The sequence below is a fragment of the Onychostoma macrolepis genome, chromosome 17 (genome assembly GCF_012432095.1).
Source record: "Onychostoma macrolepis isolate SWU-2019 chromosome 17, ASM1243209v1, whole genome shotgun sequence".
In the NCBI taxonomy this organism is placed as follows: domain Eukaryota; kingdom Metazoa; phylum Chordata; class Actinopteri; order Cypriniformes; family Cyprinidae; genus Onychostoma; species Onychostoma macrolepis.
The window spans coordinates 12,002,230-12,025,574 of NC_081171.1; the positions used below are offsets into that span (position 1 = coordinate 12,002,230).

At 37.0% G+C, this 23,345-nt stretch overlaps 1 protein-coding gene across 1 annotated transcript; it reads right to left on the reverse strand.

The window, feature by feature from the left end:
- Window positions 1-667: 667 nt before the first annotated feature.
- Window positions 668-23,333, reverse strand: mrps5 (mitochondrial ribosomal protein S5). The gene is made up of 11 exons (XM_058750071.1): window positions 23,213-23,333; window positions 18,694-18,822; window positions 16,142-16,267; window positions 14,632-14,865; window positions 13,888-13,922; window positions 4,901-4,991; window positions 4,655-4,701; window positions 4,328-4,385; window positions 3,513-3,575; window positions 2,129-2,265; window positions 668-1,183 (listed from the first exon to the last, which is right to left on the reverse strand). The coding sequence occupies exons 1-11, from the start codon at window positions 23,259-23,261 to the stop codon at window positions 959-961; spliced, it is 1,194 nt and encodes a 397-aa protein (XP_058606054.1). The 5' UTR covers window positions 23,262-23,333; the 3' UTR covers window positions 668-958.
- Between the last annotated feature and the right edge of the window lie 12 nt (window positions 23,334-23,345).

The window sequence follows — 23,345 nt, forward strand, 5'->3', positions numbered from 1 at the left end:
CTCAAATAGAGGTATGGATCTCAAACAAATTTAAAATAAATACAGAACTTTAAAAAATAAAAATCACCCCAATTTATCCAAACACTGACTTCACTCCAAAAACTCCTGAACACTGGTGTTTTGAACCATATTTTGCATATGCAAATGAACTGATCAAATGAGCCGTACCAACTCTCTAATATATGCCCAATACACAACTTTTGCATTTAATTAATATATCAGCTAACTCAATAATAAAGCTGTGTTTGCAAAACAACATTAAGAACAACATAAACAGTGATGAACTATATAAGGGGTCGTTCACACAGAATGAGATTTAGCATTCAACTACATTGCTTTTCCTTTGTTTTTCTATGTAAACATGAGCTAGACGGACACGTTTGACCATTGCACTAGTGTGTTGAACATTACACAGTATTATAACAATGCAGTGCTTAAATTTAAAGTTCAACTTAAAAACAACAACGCTAGACTTGCATTTTTTTTTTTTCATGGCTGCAATCCAGTCGTTGCTATTTTGCATGAATAGCTCAATTTGAAAGTGACCTCTGTGTGATACATCGCCACACCATTGATGATAAACAGCAGACCTTTTTTCTGCAACATTTTGAAATTACGCTGAAATGTGGCCATGCCTTTACAAAAAACATGAGCAAGATTGATGAGCTGACATAAAGTGGGTTTATTGTAGATTTATTTGCAGTTACAAGTCATGTGTAGGTAAGTGAGAACAAAGTCTCTCTTCATACATTCACTTCCACGCTCCTCTTTCATGGGCTAGCGACATATAAACACTCATTTCTGGGGGTATGTAGCACTTCAGGACCTTTCATTGTGTGGTGAAATGGTAGTTTAACAGCATGGTTCCAATCCAAGCACGTGCCCCCAGAAAATGGTTGTCAGTTCTGCACTAGACAGTCAGCCTGCAATACGGATTGGCTGGACATTACCGTTCAGATCACCAGATGGTCCTTTTAACCCCTGCCCACACTGATCTCTTAAAACCCTGTGAGGCCTTCACATCAGCCCAGTGCAGACGCGTATTGGGCACATCGTCCTCCACTTCAGGTTCCTTACGGGCACCGAGCTGCGGTCGAGCCACTATGATGGGCAGAGCGCCTTGTTCTGCCCTGAACTCCACCACATTCAGTTGCTTTTTATCAGCGAGATTCTGATGAGTCTCCTGTAGAGCAGAGGAGAGGAAGTCAGTTATAAGCCTGAAAAATACAATGGCACAGTTTAGAGGGTCCTTAGTTTACGGTGACCATGCATACTTACAGGAATAGTTCACCCAAAAATGAAAATGTACTCTCCCTCAGGCCATCTAAGATGTAAATGAGTTTGTTTTGAACAGATTTTGCTGTTTTACCATTACATTTCTCCAAATCTGTTCAGATGCTGAAACAAACTCATCTACATCTTGGATGGTCTGAGGGTGAGTAAATTCTCATTTTTGGGTGAACTATCCCTTTAAGGTCCAAGTGAACAATAGATTATTCTTTAAGGAGGCCAAACAGTGAGGATTCAGCAAACTGGAATGATATAGATTTAGCATGAATTCTTTCCAATTGTTCCTTAAAGAAGTTCCTGGATGTTTGTGTTTATTGGTCTTGGGACAACATTCATGAAAACCATCAATCTGATTTTGGTATCAGAGTTAGGGATGGAGTATTGATGAATTTCATTTATGAATATTCACAGAGTTAAATCTGAGTAATCTGGATGATACTACCGCAAAAAAAAAAAATATTATTCATAATATTAAAAATATTATTGAATCCACTTGATTTAAACCTGTTAACATCAATATTACAAATTACAACAATTTCATGCACTCTCCAAGTAATTTCAATAAGTAAACAATTCTGCAAGATATTGTTTAAGCAAATAACAATCAAAGAAATGGTTAAGACTTTTCATGTTGTTGTTATTGTTGATTGATTAATACTAACAACATATAAACATTAATTAAGACATGTTTGAAAGAAATGTGGTTCCAAGACTAACAGATGATGTTGATTCTGAAGCACACAATACTTGGCAAAATCATGGTCACTATATCAAATGAGCCACTAAGATGTGTACAAAGACTGATCTGATTGGCTACTGTACTGTTGAAATCTCTCACCTGATTGGCCAGGCCGTGGAAGAGAGCCCTGGTGATGTTGAGGAGGTTAACTGAACCATCTACTTTAGCATACATATCCTCTATCCCAATCAGCTTACAGAGAGTGATTACCGCCCGATGACAACGCAGACCATAACCTGAAAGAAAGAAAAAAATTCTATCAAATAGGAGGTCTTTTACTTTTTTTTGTATATAGTCTTTTATTGAGTTTTGACAATTCCACATGGTTTGTACATTTTTACTTTGTTATATTACAGTGGAACACAACACAACAAGATATTTCCCATTCCCTTTGACTTTAACTGTATTTTTTGTCCAAGTCAACGGGAACCAAACTAGGTTTGGAATAAAATGAGGGTGAGTAAATAAAAATCTTCATTTTTGGGTGAACTATCCCTTTTTAACAAATGATAATATACAAAAATGTGTTATAAAATGACCAAACGTGTCAATTATCATCACACTGCACATTTTTCATCTCATCTCATTTCAAACTAAAATAAAAAAAACCTGTCAACAAACATTTTCATGGGTGAGATTAAGGTAAAAGAACAGATGTCCAGGGTACGTGTGATCCAATGGCTGTGTTCAAGAACATATTTAAACACACATTACACAACGTGACCCTATCGATGGGAAAAGTGGAAGATCATAGTTCCCAGAGTTCCAGGTCCAATCATAACAGCTCCTGTCGGGTTTCATTACTCAGGTGTCAGCAGTGAGACGATAAGAATTTGAGTCACATTAGAGCTGAACTCAGAACTCAATTACCATCAGACCCATCTCAAATCTGAACATCATAATTTCAACTCTGGTGTCAGGAATGAAATAAACCCATCGTGGCTCAATGGATGTGAAGGGAATTCTGATACTATATGCGGGGACTGTTCTGAGATGCATTTTCCAAAAACATCGTTAGCTAACCAGGTTCACGAGTTCCATAGAACTCTATTGGTAATGACAGAACTTGCAAACATGGTTGCTTTTTGGAAATGCACCCCTGGATATCAGGAAAACATTTGCTTGACTGTTTGAAATGATGAAGAGTTTAATTGGCATATTTGTGGTTTGTCAACTTGCCATTGACAACAAAAGAGCTGCATGTAGTCACTAAATTAGAAAACTTCCCCCTCCAATCCAATGTGGGCACAGGAGATGTACACGACTACTAGGATCTGAATAGCAAGTACACGAGTCCTAAATGATCCCACCAAAACGAAACGGGATGTGGTACGTGGATGTGCAAACGCACCCCTGCAAAATCTCATTTTAAGGAAATCATATTACAAAACATACATGATGAGCTCAGTAACATACTAGGCGCACAGATCTGTTATCAAGCAAACTGTGATCGTTCAGGCGTGTGTGAGGTTAAACCACTTGCCTTTGTTCTGTTTCTTCATTCTGAGTGTGGTCCTTTTAAACTGAGACTCGATGTCATGATATACTGCACATGAGGATAAAAGGTCATAAAGATTAGCAATTAACAACAAATACAAGGAAGTTGCAAATTCAGTGTCATATAAAACACTTCTTAAGAAACATTTCTTTTTATTATCATCGTTTTTGAAAAGTATGCTGCTGTGTTGTGGATGCCGGGATACATTTCTTGCAGTATTCTTTGACAAACAGAAAGTTAAAAATAACAGCAGTGATTTGAAATAGAAATATTTTTAACAAAAATCTTTACTCTTACTTTTGATCAATTTAATGCATCCTTGCTGAAGTACTGAAAAAATTCTTACTGATCCTAAACTAGTATATATAAATGCAATGGCATTTCAAAAAATTATGCAGGAAACAGGGTTGGGTGATAAAAAAAATATATTTTAGTATGTCAAAGTCAATACATATCTCTGAAATAAATTAAAAACTTTTTTTTAGTAATCATAGGAACCATCATTTCTTCACATTATTGTAAATTTGATTAAAATGTTTAAAATAAAACAGTAAAAATTAAATTAAATTAATAATATTAATGATGTTGCAAGAGAGAGGCTCTCAAAAATACAAATATCAAAACAAGGAAATGATGCATTATGTAAATGATTAATGCTGTGACACAGTAGCACCCTTCTCTCAAACCGCACACAAAGCACACAAATACACAGGAGATTCACGATGACTGTTTGTTATATGATATGCAGTGACGCACGTGTGTAACACTCGCACACGTACAAAGAGTAGTAAGTTACTCACTGGTATGGTTGTTGTATCTCTCAATGTAGTAGAGATAATGCATGGCTCGGTTTTTTGCCTGTAAAATAAAGCAACGTGCTTAATGTCAAGATGATTTCACTGTAACCTGATCTGGTAGCTCTAACACAAATGCTAGAGGTTCAAACCTCGTAAGTGTGTAATGGGAACTGAGGAATTATTGAGCTCACAGCCCCGTTCTGTCATTATTGTGCCCTTGAGCATGTCATTTAACCTCAGGTTGCTTCAAGGGGGAATCGTGCCTGCAATTAGAGTCCAGTATGTGACTTTGCGTGCGTGTGAATGAGTTTGCATGTGACCGTCGCTTACTTTTCTAAGTGCGGTGTTCTTGTCTGCTGCTTTCCCCAGGGCAAACCCTGCAGAGAAGTGAATAAAACAGCTCATTAACACTGATTATGGCCATTGTATTTTTACCAGCCACATATTAAACTACTGCATTGTTCCATATACTCCAGACCAGAGATGGCCTTAGTTGAGGCAACTAGTTTAGATTAAGATGAAGGCATTTAGCCTTCAGAGAAACAGAATTAATGGCATATATGCATCTGTATTTACCTGCGGCTCCATTTCCATTGCCCACAGCGACCAGAGCACTGATGGATCTCTTCCTGCTCTCTTTGGCCGTGACGTTAAACACACTCTTGACCTGTCAATCAAAGAACAAACATAACATATGACTGCAGGAAACCGATTTCTGTATGTGCGATTCCTTTAAGTAACCACCAGGAGGCAGTACAAACACACTGGAAATACACTCCATTGAAACATCTCAAATACTGCAGTCTCACACACACACACACTCACTCTCTCTCCTTCTCCTCTCAGGCTGCAGATGTGTGCGTAATTGCATAGTATAAAGTACTTGTACAGAATAAAAGCTTTCTTGCTCCTGCTACTTACTGCAATCTGTTATGTAACGTTTGCTGTGGGAGTATTATTGATATGATGAGATCTTTGTGCTGAAAGAAAAAGCCACCCACTGGCAAGAACTAAACATTTTCAGAGGAAGTTACAAGGTGGATTTCAGCCTATTCAAAGAGCTCAAGCACAAAAGTTACACAGCTGATTATGTCCTAAACCAGCAGTCAGCAACCTTTTGAAGTGCCATATCTTGTTTCATTATAACATTCAAATGCCGAGACATACTCTCCTCATTCTACAGAAAGCCTCGTTTTAAAACAGTGCCTGCGGTAATGTCTCCTCTTTTAAATAAAGTATTATTCTGACAGAAAAAAGTACATCACTTAAAGTGCCACTAGGCAGTTTACGTGGATTATCCACACTGCACGGTTCATTTGGACTGTTTGGCTTTCATACAGTTCATAAAATAAATATGGTTGTGTGAGGATAAGGATTACTGCAGGTAGGTCTGCATGCAAATACAAGGGAGTTCAACATGTCTAAATAAAACGGTTTAAAAAATATTATTCATCTCTCTTGCTCACGTGCCAACAGTTACACATGCATGAGATTGCCAAAGATGGCCCTAAATCTTCAGTATCATTCCAGTTTCACCTGTTCATTTCTGTTTATCAGCAATTTGTTCAACCTCTTTGGTCATTTTTTGAAATCCTACTTCAAACAAAAACACAATACAATTTAAGTACATAACTAAAAAAATTACACTACATTCAAGAGTTTAGGGACAGTAAAATTTCGTCATGTTTTTAAAAGAAGTCTCTTATCAAAAATCTAATTTTTTTTTTTTTTTCAAAAATCAATGCATCAATTCATTATAACCGTTTTCTGTTTTAATATATGTAATTTCGTCCTGTGGTGGAAAAGATGAATTATTAGCAGTTATTACTGAAGTGCTTAGTGTCACACGATCCTTCAGAAATCATTCTAATATGCTCATTCGGTGCTCAAGAAACATTTCTTACTATTATCAATGTTAAACAGTTGTGCTGCTTAATATTTTTGTGAAAACGGATACATTTTTTTCAGGATTGTTTGATGTATAGAAAGTTCCAATGAACAGCATTCATTTGTAACAATTTGTAAAACAATGTACACTTGTAAAAACAATCTTTATTGTAAGTTTTGAGTTTTGAGCAATTTAAAGGGATAGTTCTCTTTCAGTTGGTCCCCATTGACTTGCATAGTGTTTTTTATTTTTTATTTTCCATACTGGAAATCAATGGGAACCAGCAACTGAAGGGGAACTATCCCTTTAATGGATTCTTGCTGAAAGTAAATTTTTAATTCTTAAAAAATAAATCATACTGACCCTAAATGATGTGTACACTGTTAAGGATAATTTTTTTTTTACTTATTCACAAATGTTTACATATTGAGGTATCTACTGTATAAATTGGTTATTTCTAGAATCCAAGATAGTCTTGAGGTGCAGTCTTGAACCCATATTTTACATATATAAACATTGCTCAGAGAGAGAAAAAATAAGAGTCACCCACAACCCCATCTGTATCTCTAGTGACCTCAGGTTGAGAGCCTCTGTTGTATATGAATCCACTGAAACACACATGGCTGATTGATCAATTCACTCACAGGAATCACTAGAGATTATAGCGTCTGACACTCTCTCTAAGATCCACCCCAATCTTTCCCTTGGATTCTAAATCCCTGAGGTCTCAGTAATGGGACACTGCATGGTTCAATTGAAAGCACTAAACGAAAATGATGATGGGGACAAAAAGAAGAAAAATGTTTACTTAAAAAGAGAGAGGGAGAGATGGGTGGGGAACTCCCACCTGCATTCTGTCAGTGTGATGCTGAAACGCATGCCATCTGTTCAGACCGCTTACACAAGCACATACACACACACACACACACACACACTTCAGTAAAAGCAATTCTCCTCTGATGTAAAAACCGAACACAAACGGTTCCAAACAATGACAGGGGTTTGTATAGACACACATGCACATCTGCTCATTAGCTTTACTTGGTCTTGGTCATGTCATTACGCAATCACTACAACCGTTGTCTCAACCAGCAATTATCATTTACATTAAATGCAACTCCACCTCTGCATGCTGTTCAGGGATTAAAAAATGCATATAAGTGTGTTTATCTTTGCTGATTAGCTATTGTAAATTAGCTATTATAAATGTACCACAGTCTCACACCAAAGATGCAGTGTCAGACATATTAGTTGCAAGGATTATTAAATCTAACTCTTCAAATCCCCATTGTAATTACAGCAATTTCACTACATTGTTGGAAATATGGGTGTCGCAGCACTCTTTTTTTTTTTCCATCTCTAGTACCTAATACCTACTGAAGAGAACAACACATAATATGTAAACCACTTTGGTGAAACTGTATGTGCAATGGAAAAACAGATCTGATTTTAGTGAAAAAAATATGTACAGTATCTCACAAAAGTGAGTACACCCCTCACATTTCGGCAATCATTTCAGTATATCTTTTGAAGGGACAATTCTATAGAAATGCAACTTGGATGTATTTTAAAGTAGTCAATGTGCAACTTGTATAGCAGTACAGATTTCCTGTTCTCTGAAAATAACTCAACATACAGCCATTATTGTCAAAAAAGCTGATAACAAAAGTGAGTGCACCCTACGTGAAAACAGCTATACGTGGTTTAACCATGTCCTATTCATCATGTTCATGTTTTTGTCTACTTGACAGGACTATGCAAATTTGTGTATCTTGTTTTAGAGCAGTTAAAATTTGTTGCTTTGAGTACAATTCTCTCATACTGACCACTGGATGTTCAACATGGCACCTCATGGAATTAGAATTGTTGCCGTCCACAAAGATGGCCGAGGCCAGGGTTCCTCAAATCTTTCCCTAGAGGGCCAATCTGCTGCAAGAGTTTAGCTCCAACCCTGATCAATCTCACCTACCTGTGATTTTCTAATGATCTTGAAGACTCTGATTAGCATGCTCAGGTGTGTTTGATTAGGGTTAGAGCTAAACTCTGCAGGAGTGGGCCAGATTTGAGGATGCCTGGCCGAGGCTATAAGAAGTTTGGTAACACCCTGAAACTGAGTTACAGTACAGTGGCCAGTGGCATACAGAGGTTTTCCAAGACGGGTTTCACTCGGAAAAAGGCCTCGCAAGCGTCGATCAAAGAAGTTGAGTCCTTATGCTGTGCATCAGGTGCAGAAGCTGGCTTCAAAAAACAGACGCATGAGTGCTACAAGAATTGCTTTAGAGGTTGCAGAAGTGGAAGTTCAGCTTGTCAGCGCTCAGTGCTACACTGCAACAAGTCGGTTTGCATGGCCGTCGTCCCAGAAGGAAGCCTCTTCTAAAGCTGGCTCACAAAAAAGCCTACAAACAGTTTGCTGAAGACAACCTGTCCAAGAACCATGTCCTGTGGTCTGATGAGACTAAAGGTAAACTTGTCCAGCATGTGTGGTGACGCCCTGGTGAGGAGTACCAAGAAAATTGTATCTTGCCAGTCAAGCATGGTGGTGGTAGCATAATGGTCTGGGGCTGAGTGCTGCTGGTACTGGGGAGCTGCGGTTCATTGAGGGAAACATGTACTGTGACATTGTGATGCAGAAGATGATGCCCTCCCTTCAGAAACTGGGCCGAACGGCAGTTTTCCAACATAACGACCCCAAACACATCACCAAGATGACAACTGCCTTGCTGATGAAGCTGAAGGTGAAGGTGATGGAGTGGCCAAGTATGTCTCCAGACCTGAACCCTATTGAACACCCGGGGCATCCTCAAGCGGAAGGTGGAGAAGCACCACGTGTCTAACATCCAACAGCTCCGTGATGTCATTATGGAGGAGTGGAAGAGGATCCCAGCAACAACCTGCGCAGCTCTGGTGAACTCCAAGCCCAGGAGGATTAAGGCAGTGCTAGATAACAATGGTGCTCCTCCGAAATATTGACACTTTGGACACAGTTTTGACATGTTCACTTAGGGTGTACTCATTTCTGTTGCCAGTTATTTGGACACTAATGGCTATATGTTGAGTTATATTTAGAGGACAGTCAATTTGTACTTCTATACAAGCTGCACATCGACTACTCTAAAATATATCCAAGTTTCATTTGTGTAGTATTGTCCCTTGAGAAGATGTACTAAAATTTTTGCTGAAATGTGAGGGGTGTACTCACTGTTGTAAGATACTGTATATGATGCCCGTTGTGGCTCTGAGCATAACGTGTAAATTAAGTCTAGAAAGTAACCTTGACCACAGTGGAAAATATGATCATACAATGCTACAATACAATGATCCTACAATGATCATACTAACAACAGTGTAAAATATGCCAACACAATGTAACTACAGTGTAAAATATACTGACAATTTAACCTTGATTAATGCAAAATACAAAAACAATGTAACTTCGACTGCAGTGTAAAATATGCCTACACGATGAGTGTAAAGTATGCTGACAATTTAACCTTGACCACAGTGCAAAATATTTACGTGTAAACTTAACTACAGTATAAAGTAGTTAAAAAAGTACCACAAAAAATAAAATTAAAATCATCATATGAAATCATAATTATCGACTGTGCTGCACTTGAATTTTACATAAATAAAATTGCTGCATGTTTCACAGTGAAGCATGTCACTGTGTTCTTTTATAGCTCATGATCCAGTGTTTTGTAACATAACAGAACTGTAAAGTCTGCCGACAATATAGTCAAGTTCACACTGTAGTCAATTTTATAGAGTAAAACATGCCTAATAAATAGTTTGACAACCATATCAAAGTAATAAACTTGACTAGACAATGCAAAATGTGAATATGTAAAATAGTGTGTAAGATACAGAAAAAGAGAATGAGATCATTTAACCATTACAAGACATGATAAACTGCAGATGGGAGCCTAAAACTCTAAAAGTCTTCCTCTTGCTTTAATCTATCTCCATAACCATTACATCTTTTTATCACTCTCCTCGAACTATCAGCCATATCTCTTGCCTTACTCTGTCTGTCTCGCTCTCTCAGTCTTGCTCATGTATCATCCGCTCTAGAGCACTATGGCTCTCTTCCCTCTGTCTTGGCAGACGTCGCGTGTCCTTGGGAGAAGTTCTTGAGTTTACAAGAAATATTTGGCTTAATTAATGTGGCTTTATAAGTACTTGGGCTCTTTCAAACTTTACTCTTTGCCTTCTCTAGGACACCCAGGAGACAGCGGGATGGAGGGAGGGAAAAGTGCGCCACTCTAAATGCAAGCCTGATAATGTCACCAAGCTTTTCAGAAACACTTCAAATTAATCTGCGTCCACAGAGACGGAGGTCCTGGAGAACCGCAAATACTCTTAATTTCTGTGTAAGCTCTCTAGTGTGTCTGTACTGGGTTATCTCTTAAGCTCTGGGGCAATGTGAGGACATCACGCCGCCATGTGCCCGATCACATGCAATATACTGTTGTCCAGACTCAGCACTAATGTGCTGGACACTGCAAAAGACTGAGGGGGTCTGACTCACAGTCTGTGGTGGTTCATTCTAGTCACTATTGCCAGCGGCCCTAAAACGTCAATCAAAATGACAGTACAAAAGAAATGGAGAAAGACAGAGCGACAGAATTGTTCTGTTCAAAACCCAGCGAGCTGTCTTCATAGGCATCACGGAGATGCTCCTGGTGTGAATTCTGTTCCAAAGGTTAGGTAACTTAATTATGTGGCCTGCTAAGACACATCCTTTTGGCAGTACTGCATGCAACTTTTGCAGAGCCAGCAATTCTATAACGTATGATTACAAGCTCAGTGAAAAAATAAAAAAATAAAACATTTGATTCAGTAATTATTTCATTAATTTATTTCTTATTTATTTTATACATTTTATTTATTACTTATAAAAAGATTTCTGTATTCAAATAAATGCTGTCTTGTGAAATTTATATTCACAAGAATTATATAAAGAATTCTGCGAATAAAAAATGTACCATGGTTTCCACAAAAATAGCTGTTTTCAGCATTAGCTAGGTGTCCATCCAAAGATTTGAATTAAACTTACGCGCAAATCTGGAATATCGCATAAAACACATGCGAATAAAGCACCGTTTCCATCCAATGATTCAAAGATAACAAAATCGCCACTTCCTGGTAAACTGTGGCACTACATATCACTAAGAATATAGGAGAAGCCACTGAATATAATAATTTTCATATATGATATAAATTATGCTTTCGGAGGTGGATGCCTGCTGTTTGGGAACGCAATCGTGTAAGACAATTATACAGAAATACTGTGACGACAGACTTTGCTCAGGCTTTTCAGAATGACCATAACAACATGTTGTGATGTTGTGCAACGAGATCGGTCCGCTGCTAGTCAAGTTATCCCGTCTCATAGCGCAAAGTCACATGACTTTTTCAATGCGCATGGAGGAATTTATTAGGTAAATGTGTTTCCATTGTAGTTTGTGCGCATTTTTTCTTGTCGGATAAAAAGTTTATCCTACTCAAATGTGCGCATAAGTTTTTTATGCACATTTTTTTATTTATACATATATACATTTATATATTTTACATTTATAATTTATGCGCATCTTGGCATTTCCATCCAGAGTTTATTTTTTATGCGATACTCCAAACTGCGCATAAAAATAGGTGGATGGAAACGCAGTTATTGATAATGATAATAATTTTCTTTAGCATATCAAAATGATTTTTCAAAGAATCATGTGACACTGAAGACTGGAGTAATGGCTGCTGTAAATTCAGCTGTGCATCACAGGAATAAATTACATTTTAAAATATATTCATTAATACTAATAAATAAAATTATAGTAATAATATTTCACAATATTACTGTTAAGATATTTTTGATAAATGCAGCCTTGGTGAGCATAACAGACTTCTTTCAAAACATTTACTGAACTCAAATGTTCAATTATTATTATTTTTGTTTTTGAATAATTACCTAGTTCACCCAGAGTCTATATATATATAGACTCTGGGTGAAATAGACTTGTTTATATATTATAACTCTAACTATTTGTAACTCTAAGAATGAAGATACATTTTTCTCATGTTATTTGAATGTTAAGTTTTTTCTTTTCCTACATTTTTGCTATGTCACACCATAGGATACAGTCTTAGAGTGTATGATGCACACAGGTCCTGAGCGTTCCAAGTCATTTATGAGGTTCATTTCAATTAAGAGGCTGGTGTCTCAGACAACTGTGTGTGTAGGCAGTAGGCAATGAGGCAGCTCACTAGGTTTTGGAAGAGAGCTAATGAGAGCAAGAAGAAAGCAGATCACTTCACCTAAATCATCAGGCTTCCATTTGATTTCTTGCAGTGTTCAGATAGGGAAGAAAAAAAACCTTTGGCTGTAAACCTGTCCACTTCTTTGCCAACAAAGCTTTATGGAAATGAAAGAATCAGAGGACAAAAGAAAGACAATATGGAAAACGCAGTAAAGAGAAAGAGAGAGACGAGGACCCGAGGTTTATTGCTGTACTGATTTCCATTCTAAACTCAGCAACATTTCTGCCAAATGAGTCTTGTAGTGCCAGCCAGGGGCTCTATACAGAGATTTGTTTATCAAACGTTCATTGTTGTGTATAATTAGATAATTCTCCAGACACTCCACACTACATGGTAATTTTGTGCTGAGCAGATTTTGTCCCCTGACTGCCTCCCATTTAGGAGTTCAAGAGAGTGGTTCAGAAGCTCTGAGATACACACATGCAATCACCTTCACAAGGGAGATACACACAAACACAATTCTCTCTTGAATTCAAAAAAGATGAGATGCTGTATCTCCAAAGCACATCTCTTTGACATCATCACAAACACACTAGCTCTGTTCCAAACCTGGTCTGCCACCTACCTAGGCAGCATTTTAAGGTCTTTTCCCAACATAAAGACTCTTTCCAAATGGTAGGCAGCAAAATTACCTCATTTTGGCAATTCTAAGGCAACACAGCATGCAGCCTTTGTGGATTAAGCAATCCCAAAATGCACTGTGACGACCTCAGTAAAAACAACCCAAGGGAAAAATTAAGCGTTTAATATAGTTTAAATTGTATTTTATTCCTCTGATGGCAAAGCTGCATTTTCAGCAGCCATTACTCCAGTCTTCATTGTCACGTGATTCTTCAGAAATCATTCTAATATGCCGATTTACTGTTCAAAAAACATTTCTTATCAATGTTGAAAACCATTCATCTTAATTATAGATGGAGAGTTTTTTGTGGAAACCATGATTATATTAGTTAGTTTTTTATGAATAGAAACAGCATTTATATGACAGAAATCTTCTGTAACATTATACATTTCTTTACTGTCACTTTTGATTAATTTAACAGATTCTTGATAAATTAAAGTATTAATATCCTTAATTTTTTATTAAATATATATTTTGTCAGAATTCACAACTGCATTGGAATGGCTATCAATGGAGAAACAAGATAAAGCAGATCAAATTAATCCCTTGTCGCAGGTGGGGAAAAATAATATTAACCAATAATAAGAAAATTCACTTTTAGAAATCTAATCAAATCCTAATTCATACAAAAATATTTTCATGTAAAATATTCATTTTCAGTCATAAATTCAAAACATTATGGAATTTGCTTTAATGCAATTTCATGTTAGTAAGACGCATGGTCCTGTTCGAACTCACCTCTATCACGCGTGAATCAAAACCTTCATATGTTTCTGAAAGGAAAAAGGGACAAAGCAAAGTCACAACTTTTTATAAACAACAAAAAAACACCAAAGGTCATCAGCACAGGTTGAGATAGCTAAAAATGGCTCACACAGCCTATTTGTTTTTGATCAGGGACAGCAAATGCGTTAAATGAGATTAGGTGAGCGGTCTGTTATGGCCTCTAACCCCAGGGCTCTGCGGTTGCAGCAGTAACTCATTACAGGTGTTTCATTTTGCCCGCGAGAGACAAGCATATTTCCTCGATCTAAAGGAGGGGGTGTTGCTGTGGTGACTCAGGGGTGAGAAGTTGTTGGAGCAGATCTAGACATGATTTAGACTCCAGGCCTCACCGTTGCTGGGCAATCCATCACCACGACTACCAGAAATTGCACCCACAACCCTTTGGCCAATCAGACGACAGGAAATCTATTTGCACGGTAAGATGGTGAGCGGCAGAACAGAGATGAACAGCGGTGTAAATTACAAGGAGATTGCACTTTCTGCATCTTGTTTCGCTGTGTCTGAGTGTGCGTGTGTGAGAGTGTTGAAGCAACCAAAGCGTGTAGATGCAGGTTTTGCACCATACATTCTACTATGTTTTCATCAGCCTGTTTGACTATCCATTATAAATCAAATATACAGCCATGCATCTCCTTAACCAAGTGTTTTCAATAGAATGGGACAAATCAAAGAGCTGTCCCACACACACAAACACACCTCCGTTGGGCCCCGGATCTGGCGGACCCAGACTGATCCCACCCCAGGAGTAGCCAGTCCAGCCCCTCTCTCTCTTTATCTTAGTCTTCCTGCGTTTGTCCCATTCATCCCTCTGGCGTTCCAGGGCTGCTGTCAGCTCCTTCTGCTCTGCCTCTCCTCGTTGTGATGGTTTCTGGATGGACCCATCCCTATACACCGGAGAATTCAGACCAGGCCACAGGTAGCCAGCACGACCTAAAAAGCACACATGAAATCACAAAAACACACATTACACACTATTATCGGTTTCTACCTGGTTTCAAGAAAAGCCTCCATGAGCGAGTGTGAGAGAGGGAGAAAAATAAATCAATAGATTCCCCTGAGGTCTTTTTAAGTGATAGTAAATAATGCCACTCAATAACTGTGGCGCTCTGTGAGCTATGTCAGCTTAGGAGAAGGTTAGATTCCAACGGTAGATATAAACCTCTAAACATGTAGCTGAGCTGTGACTGATATTCATTAACTGGCATAGTGAGTGCAAACACCTCAAGAAATGCTATAGACTAAAATGGACATCTAATGGTTACTGCTGTTTATAACCGTTGTAACGTAGTGTTGGCCTTAATTCTGAAAACCAGAACTAGCAAATAAAACCGAGCAATAAAATTATTTCTTTTTAAGGCATCGTATTAAAAACAAACAAATGGCATTTTCCTGAACATTTGATTTACTATCCAAACATTTGCTACAAGCTCACTCAGTCCACTCATTCAAGATTATTTGTATGCTGCAAAACAGGTCATAAAACACTATATCACCATTTACATGCCCACAGTTTTAAAGTAGCAAAGAGTAGCAAAAATAGCCAGTTTAATTCTTTGGGTCAAAGAATGATGAGATGTGGTGCCAGTAAGATTTTTTTTTTTTAATCACATGACTACTTTTATTTAGCAAATACTAAATTGATCAAAAGTGGCAGTAAATACATTTATAATATTACAAAAGTCTTCTATTTCAAATAAATGCTTTTTTTTTGCACTTTCATTAAAGAAACCTACAAAATAATGCATCATGGTTTCCACAAAAACATTAAGCAGCTGTTTTGCCTCATTGCATTAATAACAAGAAATGTTTCTTGAGCACCAAATTAGCATAGAGGTCTGTGACACTAAAGACAGGAATTCACAGGAATAAATTACATTTTAAAATATATTATTTTAAATTGTAATAATATTTCATAATTTTACTGTTTGTACTGTATTTTGAGATCAAATAAAACAGCCTTGGTGAAAATAAGACACTTCTTTCAAAAACATTTTTTTTTTTTTTTAATTGAATGGCCCCAAAAGTCACATTATAATCAAATGTAAATAATGTTTTTTTTTTCTTTAAAAATTATCTTTATTCAAATGATAATGTTTTAGGTACAAGAAATAAAAGTGTAAAACAAAGCCCCTTAAAATGTTTTTAGTGTGTTCTGTTAATGCTGTGAAGCAGGCAAAGATGAGAGGATATTACGGGTAGGATGTACCTTCTCCAAGGTTCTGGCCTCGGTTGAGATCTTTTTTAATTTTACGTTTGGTTCTCTTTCCTCTTCCCTTTCTGGCACCGGCACCGGACTCAGCTAAGACTCCCCGCCAAAGCTCATCAGCTGTCACTAAAGGAATAAATGGATGTCAATAAATCACACACACCTACAATAACATCACTAATACAGTCTATTATAGACTCATACACACTCTAATAAGGTGTTGGGAAGTAACTAGTTACATGTAACAGAATTACGTAATTACAAAATAAAAGTAAATCATAATCAGTTACAGTTACTGAGAAAAAATGTGTAATTAAATTACAGTTACTAATTAAAATGTTAATGATTTTCACACACACACTACCACATACAGATTTAACTGATTTCTTTCATAAATTGCAGTGACTGCTCTAAAATACGAAACACCAATGTTCCAGGAGTTTAGAACATGCTTATTCGATAACTCTTATTTCCTATATGGGTTTATGTATAGGCAGGGCCTGAGCAATATGACATGATACTGCTAAAAAATGGCTTGATAATTAAGACTGTTTAGGTTTTTGGGTGATTTAAAAAAAAGAAAAAAAAAGTGAATGGACTTTTTAGCATTGTTGGGTGGTTGAGTCGACACACTGCTAAGATACATTTATATCCAAACACCATGCACAACTGAATTTAAATTGAAATTTTGCATTCAATGTTTCCTTTAAAATTAAAATATTATAATATACATTATAAATACACTTAATTCAAGTGATGAAGGATTTTGAAAGTCTGACAGTAATCAGCGTTACTGTAAGGTTAACCCTGCCTGTTTGAAAATGATTATCAGTTGAAAACATTAGAAATTTAAAAAAGTAAATCAAATGTCATCAGTTACATTACTTTAATAAAGTAATGAAATAGTTACACTACTTGTTACATTTTAAGTAGGGTAACTTGTAATCTGTAACCTACCCAACACTGAGAATGAATAATAAAGTGTTAACCTGTGTATTTAGATAAGGACTGCACAGTAAAAAAAAAAAAGTTGTTTTTACCCTGAAATTATGAACTTTCATCTATATTCTGTGTGTGTGTTTAGAGGGGTTGGATACTCTGGGACGTTGGGAGTTGTTTGATGTTGTTCTGATTTAATTAGGACTTAATTAGATGAGACTAAGAGGCCTGCCAGGCTTAATGAAGCATCCGATTCCAACAAAAGCAGTTCAAGAAATATCATAATTCTATCTGACAACCAAACATCCCCAATACACACTGATGCACACAAAACCAAACACACAGTCATATCTGTACATGCAACCACACCATCTGCAAGAAAGACGCCGAAGGCACATCCCTATGCAGTTTTTAAAGTAAAAAAAAAAATAAAAATAAAGAAATGATTTTCTTTATAACTATTATTTTCTAAGCTTGCACTATTCAATGAAGAGGTGTTTACGTCACAAGGAGCAGATCCTTATGAAAGCAGACAAACAAAAGAGTTGGGGGAACAACAAAGGTTGCATATATTAGATGAAAAGGGCTTAAAAAGCAGATGTTTTTTTTAATTCGTTCAAATTAAAAGTCATATTTATAGTCTGATTTCATGGTCCAGCAAAGCCAGTTGGTGACTCTGCAAAACAGTTTCTGTGCTTCACTTCTACAATATTCTCCATATTAGCAAGATTCACGTGGAAGCAAAGCATGCATAAACCCATTCCCTACAGTATTTACACACACCAATCATATATAAAATAAATATATAAAAAAAAAAAACTAAAATAAGGATTATAATTTTTATCATTATGTTGAATTAGTTTTTATTTTACTGTAATTTTAATTGTCATTTTGCTATGTAGTAGTTTTAGTTTTTAATATTTCAGTTATTTCAGTTACATTTCAACATTTTAGTTGAAGTTTTTAAACTAACATTTCTATTTTGTTTCAGCTTTTTCAATTAACAAAAAATGTTTTATAGTATTAGTTTTAGCTAATAATAACCCTGAACTGAATGCAAATGCTATACTCCTGTTCAATGACATGGAAATAAAATAATACTATATTGATTGTTTCTGTATTGCTTATTGAATGCTTTACTCATCTTCCATAGTAATTTAACATCTGTCAATTATCTTCATTTAATTTCTAAACTTCAATTTAATTAGGGATCCTTCATTTAATGTAATTAAACAACATATGATGTTATTAATCATTTTACAGACCATCTTAAAAAGTTTGGTAAAATTTTCTAAAGTTGAGTTGAATTTTTTTCTTTTTTTTGTGACATGAGGATTGTTAATTTGTCAACTGTCATACTGCAGATGCTTAAAAAAGCAATTTATGGTACAGTATCTGCAGTCATAGTCCCCTCTGGAGCGGCCCGAGCTTAAGTACTCTGATCAAGAGTACAATGGTGAAAGGAGATCTCATAAACTATGCTCATGATATTGAGAGTCAAACCTGTGATCTATGGGCTTCCAACCCTGATCCCTTAGCAATAAGGCACCATCACTCCACGATCTTGACTGACACTCACTAAAAATCAAACAAAGCATATCATAGCTCCTTACGTTTGTTGAAGAAGCTTGAATGTCTGTTCTGCTGCAGGGCGGCAGTGACTGGAGCATACTGGGGGGAACTGCATCTTGTCAAATGAGAGAAGTGAGCAGCGCCCCCTAGAGCTCTCAGAGCTCCCACACCTGTTGACAAGAATGACAGGACAGGACATATCGTCAAAGAAAAATTTAAAGTTCTGATCTATACTATTATACAGCACAAAACCAGATACACAGAATTTATTATCTGTTCTACTAACTATACATATCCATGCATAAAATTGTTCAACACCTAAAAGTCCAGTTTTTAAGTTTATTCTTTATAATATCTAATAAACATTGCCTCTAAGTGCTTAGAAGCTTATGTCATCTCTCTACTGAAATCTTAGTTCACATCTCATGCACAATACCTTCCAGATCACTGACTATCTTTGGTTTCCACATATCATATACATACAGGTGCATCTCAATAAATTAGAATGTCGTGGAAAAGTTCATTTATTTCAGTAATTCAACTCAAATTGTGAAATTCGCGTATTAAATTCAATGCACACAGACTGAAGTAGTTTAAGTCTTTGGTTCTTTTAATTGTGATGATTTTGGCTCACATTTAACAAAAACCCACCAATTCACTATCTCAACAAATTAGAATACTTCATAAGACCAATGAAAAAAAAACATTTTTAGTGAATTGTTGGCCTTCTGGAAAGTATGTTCATTTACTGTATATGTACTCAATACTTGGTAGGGACTCCTTTTGCTTTAATTACTGCCTCAATTCGGCGTGGCATGGAGGTGATCAGTTTGTGGCACTGCTGAGGTGGTATGGAAGCCCAGGTTTCTTTGACAGTGGCCTTCAGCTCATCTGCATTTTTTGGTCTCTTGTTTCTCATTTTCCTCTTGACAATACCCCATAGATTCTCTCTGGGGTTCAGGTCTGATGAGTTTGCTGGCCAGTCAAGCACACCAACACCATGGTCATTTAACCAACTTTTGTTGCTTTTGGCAGTGTGGGCAGGTGCCAAATCCTGCTGGAAAATGAAATCAGCATCTTTAAAAAGCTGGTCAGCAGAAGCAAGCATGAAATGCTCCAAAATTTCTTGGTAAACGGGTGCAGTGACTTTGGTTTTTTTAAAAACACAATGGACCAACACCAGCAGATGACATTGCACCCCAAATCATCACAGACTGTGGAAACTTAACACTGGACTTCAAGCAACTTGGGCTATGAGCTTCTCCACCCTTCCTCCAGACTCTAGGACCTTGGTTTCCAAATGAAATACAAAACTTGCTCTCATCTGAAAAGAGGACTTTGGACCACTGGGCAACAGTCCAGTTCTTCTTCTCCTTAGCCCAGGTAAGACGCCTCTGACGTTGTCTGTGGTTCAGAAGAGGACAACTGTAGCCAAATTCCTTGACACGTCTGTGTGTGGTGGCTCTTGATGCCTTGACCCCAGCCTCAGTCCATTCCTTGTGAAGTTCACCCAAATTCTTGAATCGATTTTGCTTGACAATCCTCATAAGGCTGCGGTTCTCTCGGTTGGTTGCGCATCTTTTTCTTCCACACTTTTTCCTTCCACTCAACTTTCTGTTAACATGCTTGGATACAGCACTCTGTGAACAGCCAGCTTCTTTGGCAATGAATGTTTGTGGCTTACCCTCCTTGTGAAGGGTGTCAATGATTGTCTTCTGGACAACTGTCAGATCAGCAGTCTTCCCCATGATTGTGTAGCCTAGTGAACCAAACTGAGAGACCATTATTTGTTGAGATAGTGAATTGGTGGGTTTTTGTTAAATGTGAGCCAAAATCATCACAATTAAAAGAACCAAAGACTTAAACTACTTCAGTCTGTGTGCATTGAATTTATTTAATACACGAGTTTCACAATTTGAGTTGAATTACTGAAATAAATTAACTTTTCCACGACATTCTAATTTATTGAGATGCACCTGTATGTGTGTGTGTAAGTATATATATATATATATATATATATATATATATACACACACACACACATACAGTAGCCTACTGCTTTTTAAATATCTGAAAGTACACTCTTAACATCAGTCAGTCAAGCATTATATGACATTATGATAATCAAGTATTATTTAATGACAGAACTTTAGTAATTAGAATTAAAACTTAGTAACCATATATGAATGCGTAGCCATTCTAACTGAATTTAGGACTGGTGGTGGTGCTTTTTTTGGTCATTCAGTGTTTCTGTAAAAAAAAAAAAAATGGGAAAAAACTAACACTAATGCTGATAAGACGATAATAATGATAGAAATACGAATTCTGCTAATTGTTATTATTATTAAATACTTTATTGATCCTTCACAGGAAATTGTATTGTTACAGCAGCAACCACACTTCAGACAATGCACACAGACAGATTTAAAAAAACGGCAATCTCCATAATAATAATAATAATAAGAAGAAGAAGAACAGTATAAAACGCACTAAGGATTAAGGAGCTGCTGGATTCATGAAAATTAATCAGGTTGTGTGCGTTGCTCAAACGGATTTGCTAAAATCAAAACAGGGACTGAATCTCCAATGAGATTGCCGTTTGCGTATTAGTTCCGCCCACTACAACAAAACCCGGCAGTTCTTAAAAGCTGAAAAAATCCAAAGGAACTCCGTTATTCGACAGGAAAATACATCAAAGAATATCGTTTACATGTAGCGCGTCAATTCTGCATGTATGTAAGACTCTCTTTTGCTCTCTCTGCTTTAACCGAAGCGACGGCGAATCGCGCGCTTCACTAGAGTTCACTGTACGTCAAACACAGGTGCGCTGCGCATCCACTGAGATGAATGAAAAATAGCACAAATTGCTTGACAGAGAGCGAAACTCTGAAGTAGTGATGCAAAGTCCGATTCATTTCCGCGAACTGGTTCTTTTCGGACAGTTCGGCTCATTGAACCGGTTCAAAAAGCCGATTCATCGGTTCCTGACGCAGTCAAACAATGATGTCACTACGCTTCTCTTTTCTAACTCAGTGTCGTGTCACTAAAACATTCAAATAAAGTCAATTGTGTCAACACATTGAAACATTCGAATAAAAAGTTATTGTGTGAACGCATATTGCTGATTATTGCCTTTCATTCACTTAAGTTAATGGTGTTTGTGAACAAAATTTCATTCGCGGATCCTTTAGATACCACTAATATTGACCTGCCTACGACTTGGATAAGATTCCTAAACGTTTCGCACCTACAGCACACATTACAGACATGGATGCACAAACGCGGATATGTTCTACATGTCTAAAGTATAAAGAAGGAATAAACCAGTCTTATAAACTCATTGATTTCGCTTAAACAACTTAAAAATAATCTGCAAGCAAGCACAATAAACTGTAGTGAAATTTTATTTTTTTAAATGTATTTATTTTTGCAGGTTTTAATAAATTAGCAGTAGATTTGCAGTAATCATAATTAGCATATTTCCAGTACGTGCCTCAGGCTTGCCCAGTACCGTCAACTCACTCATCAGAATCCTCGCTCGGTAATCCTCGGCAAACTTCGACAGTTGGTTTAACCGGCTCATTTGGTTCTTTTCGAGTCCTCGGTAACTCTCGGCAAACTTCGACAGTTGGTCGAACCGACTCATTCGGTTTGAGTCGGACGTGCTACTTCGGCTGTGCGTCCTGCGTCATCAACCCGGAACTAAAGTTCGATTCAGTTCGATTTTGTGAACCGGCTCAAAAGAACGATTAGTTCAAGATCCGAACATCACTAGTCTGAAGTGCTCAGTCGGTGTGTTTGGCGAGTTAAAATACATCTGTGCTAAACTTATAATGAGCCTCCAACTCACACACTGGTGAGTAAAATCTGAGAATTTATTAGCCATTGGCTAATATTAGACATCATTTAGTCGCCCAGATTGAAGATTAGTCGCATATGCGAGTGATTTACTCGCATTGTAGAGGGTTGCAAACCAATAAAAACAAAGAGAACATATATTGTGCCTAAACATTTGATGAAGGCTTTATCTGCTTCTCTGTTAAGGTCAAAGCCCCTGAAACAGCAATATTGAATACACTGGTCATGTATAGTTCACTAAACACGAGCAAAAACTGCCATACTAAGCAGCTACTTGCAGTTCTTCACACAACATCATGTAAGGTCAGAATTATCATACTTCAGATCTGGAATGACGAAGATATTAAAATACGTATGAATGATAACAAAAAAAAATACACATTAAAATTAAAATATATCAGAGGTCAGTCTGACAATTCACTGACAGCTATTGCAGAGATGTCTATGGTGGTTAGGGCAGACATTTTGTGCCATCTATATGAGGGATAAAATCATTTTAGAGTTTTGGATTTATTTTTTATAAGGCAAACCATCACATTTTTTCTGCTCTGACAGGGACTGTTAGCATGTTCGCACTAGCTTTATTTTTAAACCTCTTATAATCTACACATTATTTACATGGAGCTCTCACCAAACTCAAAGACAACCGTCAATAGAGGTAAAAACAAACGTTAATTCAAAAAAGAGTTATTAAAAATGCACCTTCAAATGGCAACCGGAGGACACAGCACAGCCTTGTGACCGCCGCCATGTTCGGATGCTGAGGGGTCCTTGAGCGCCGGGCGTGCTGTTCAAACCTATGCCTGCGCAAAATTACAGGAGGAATCGTTTACCT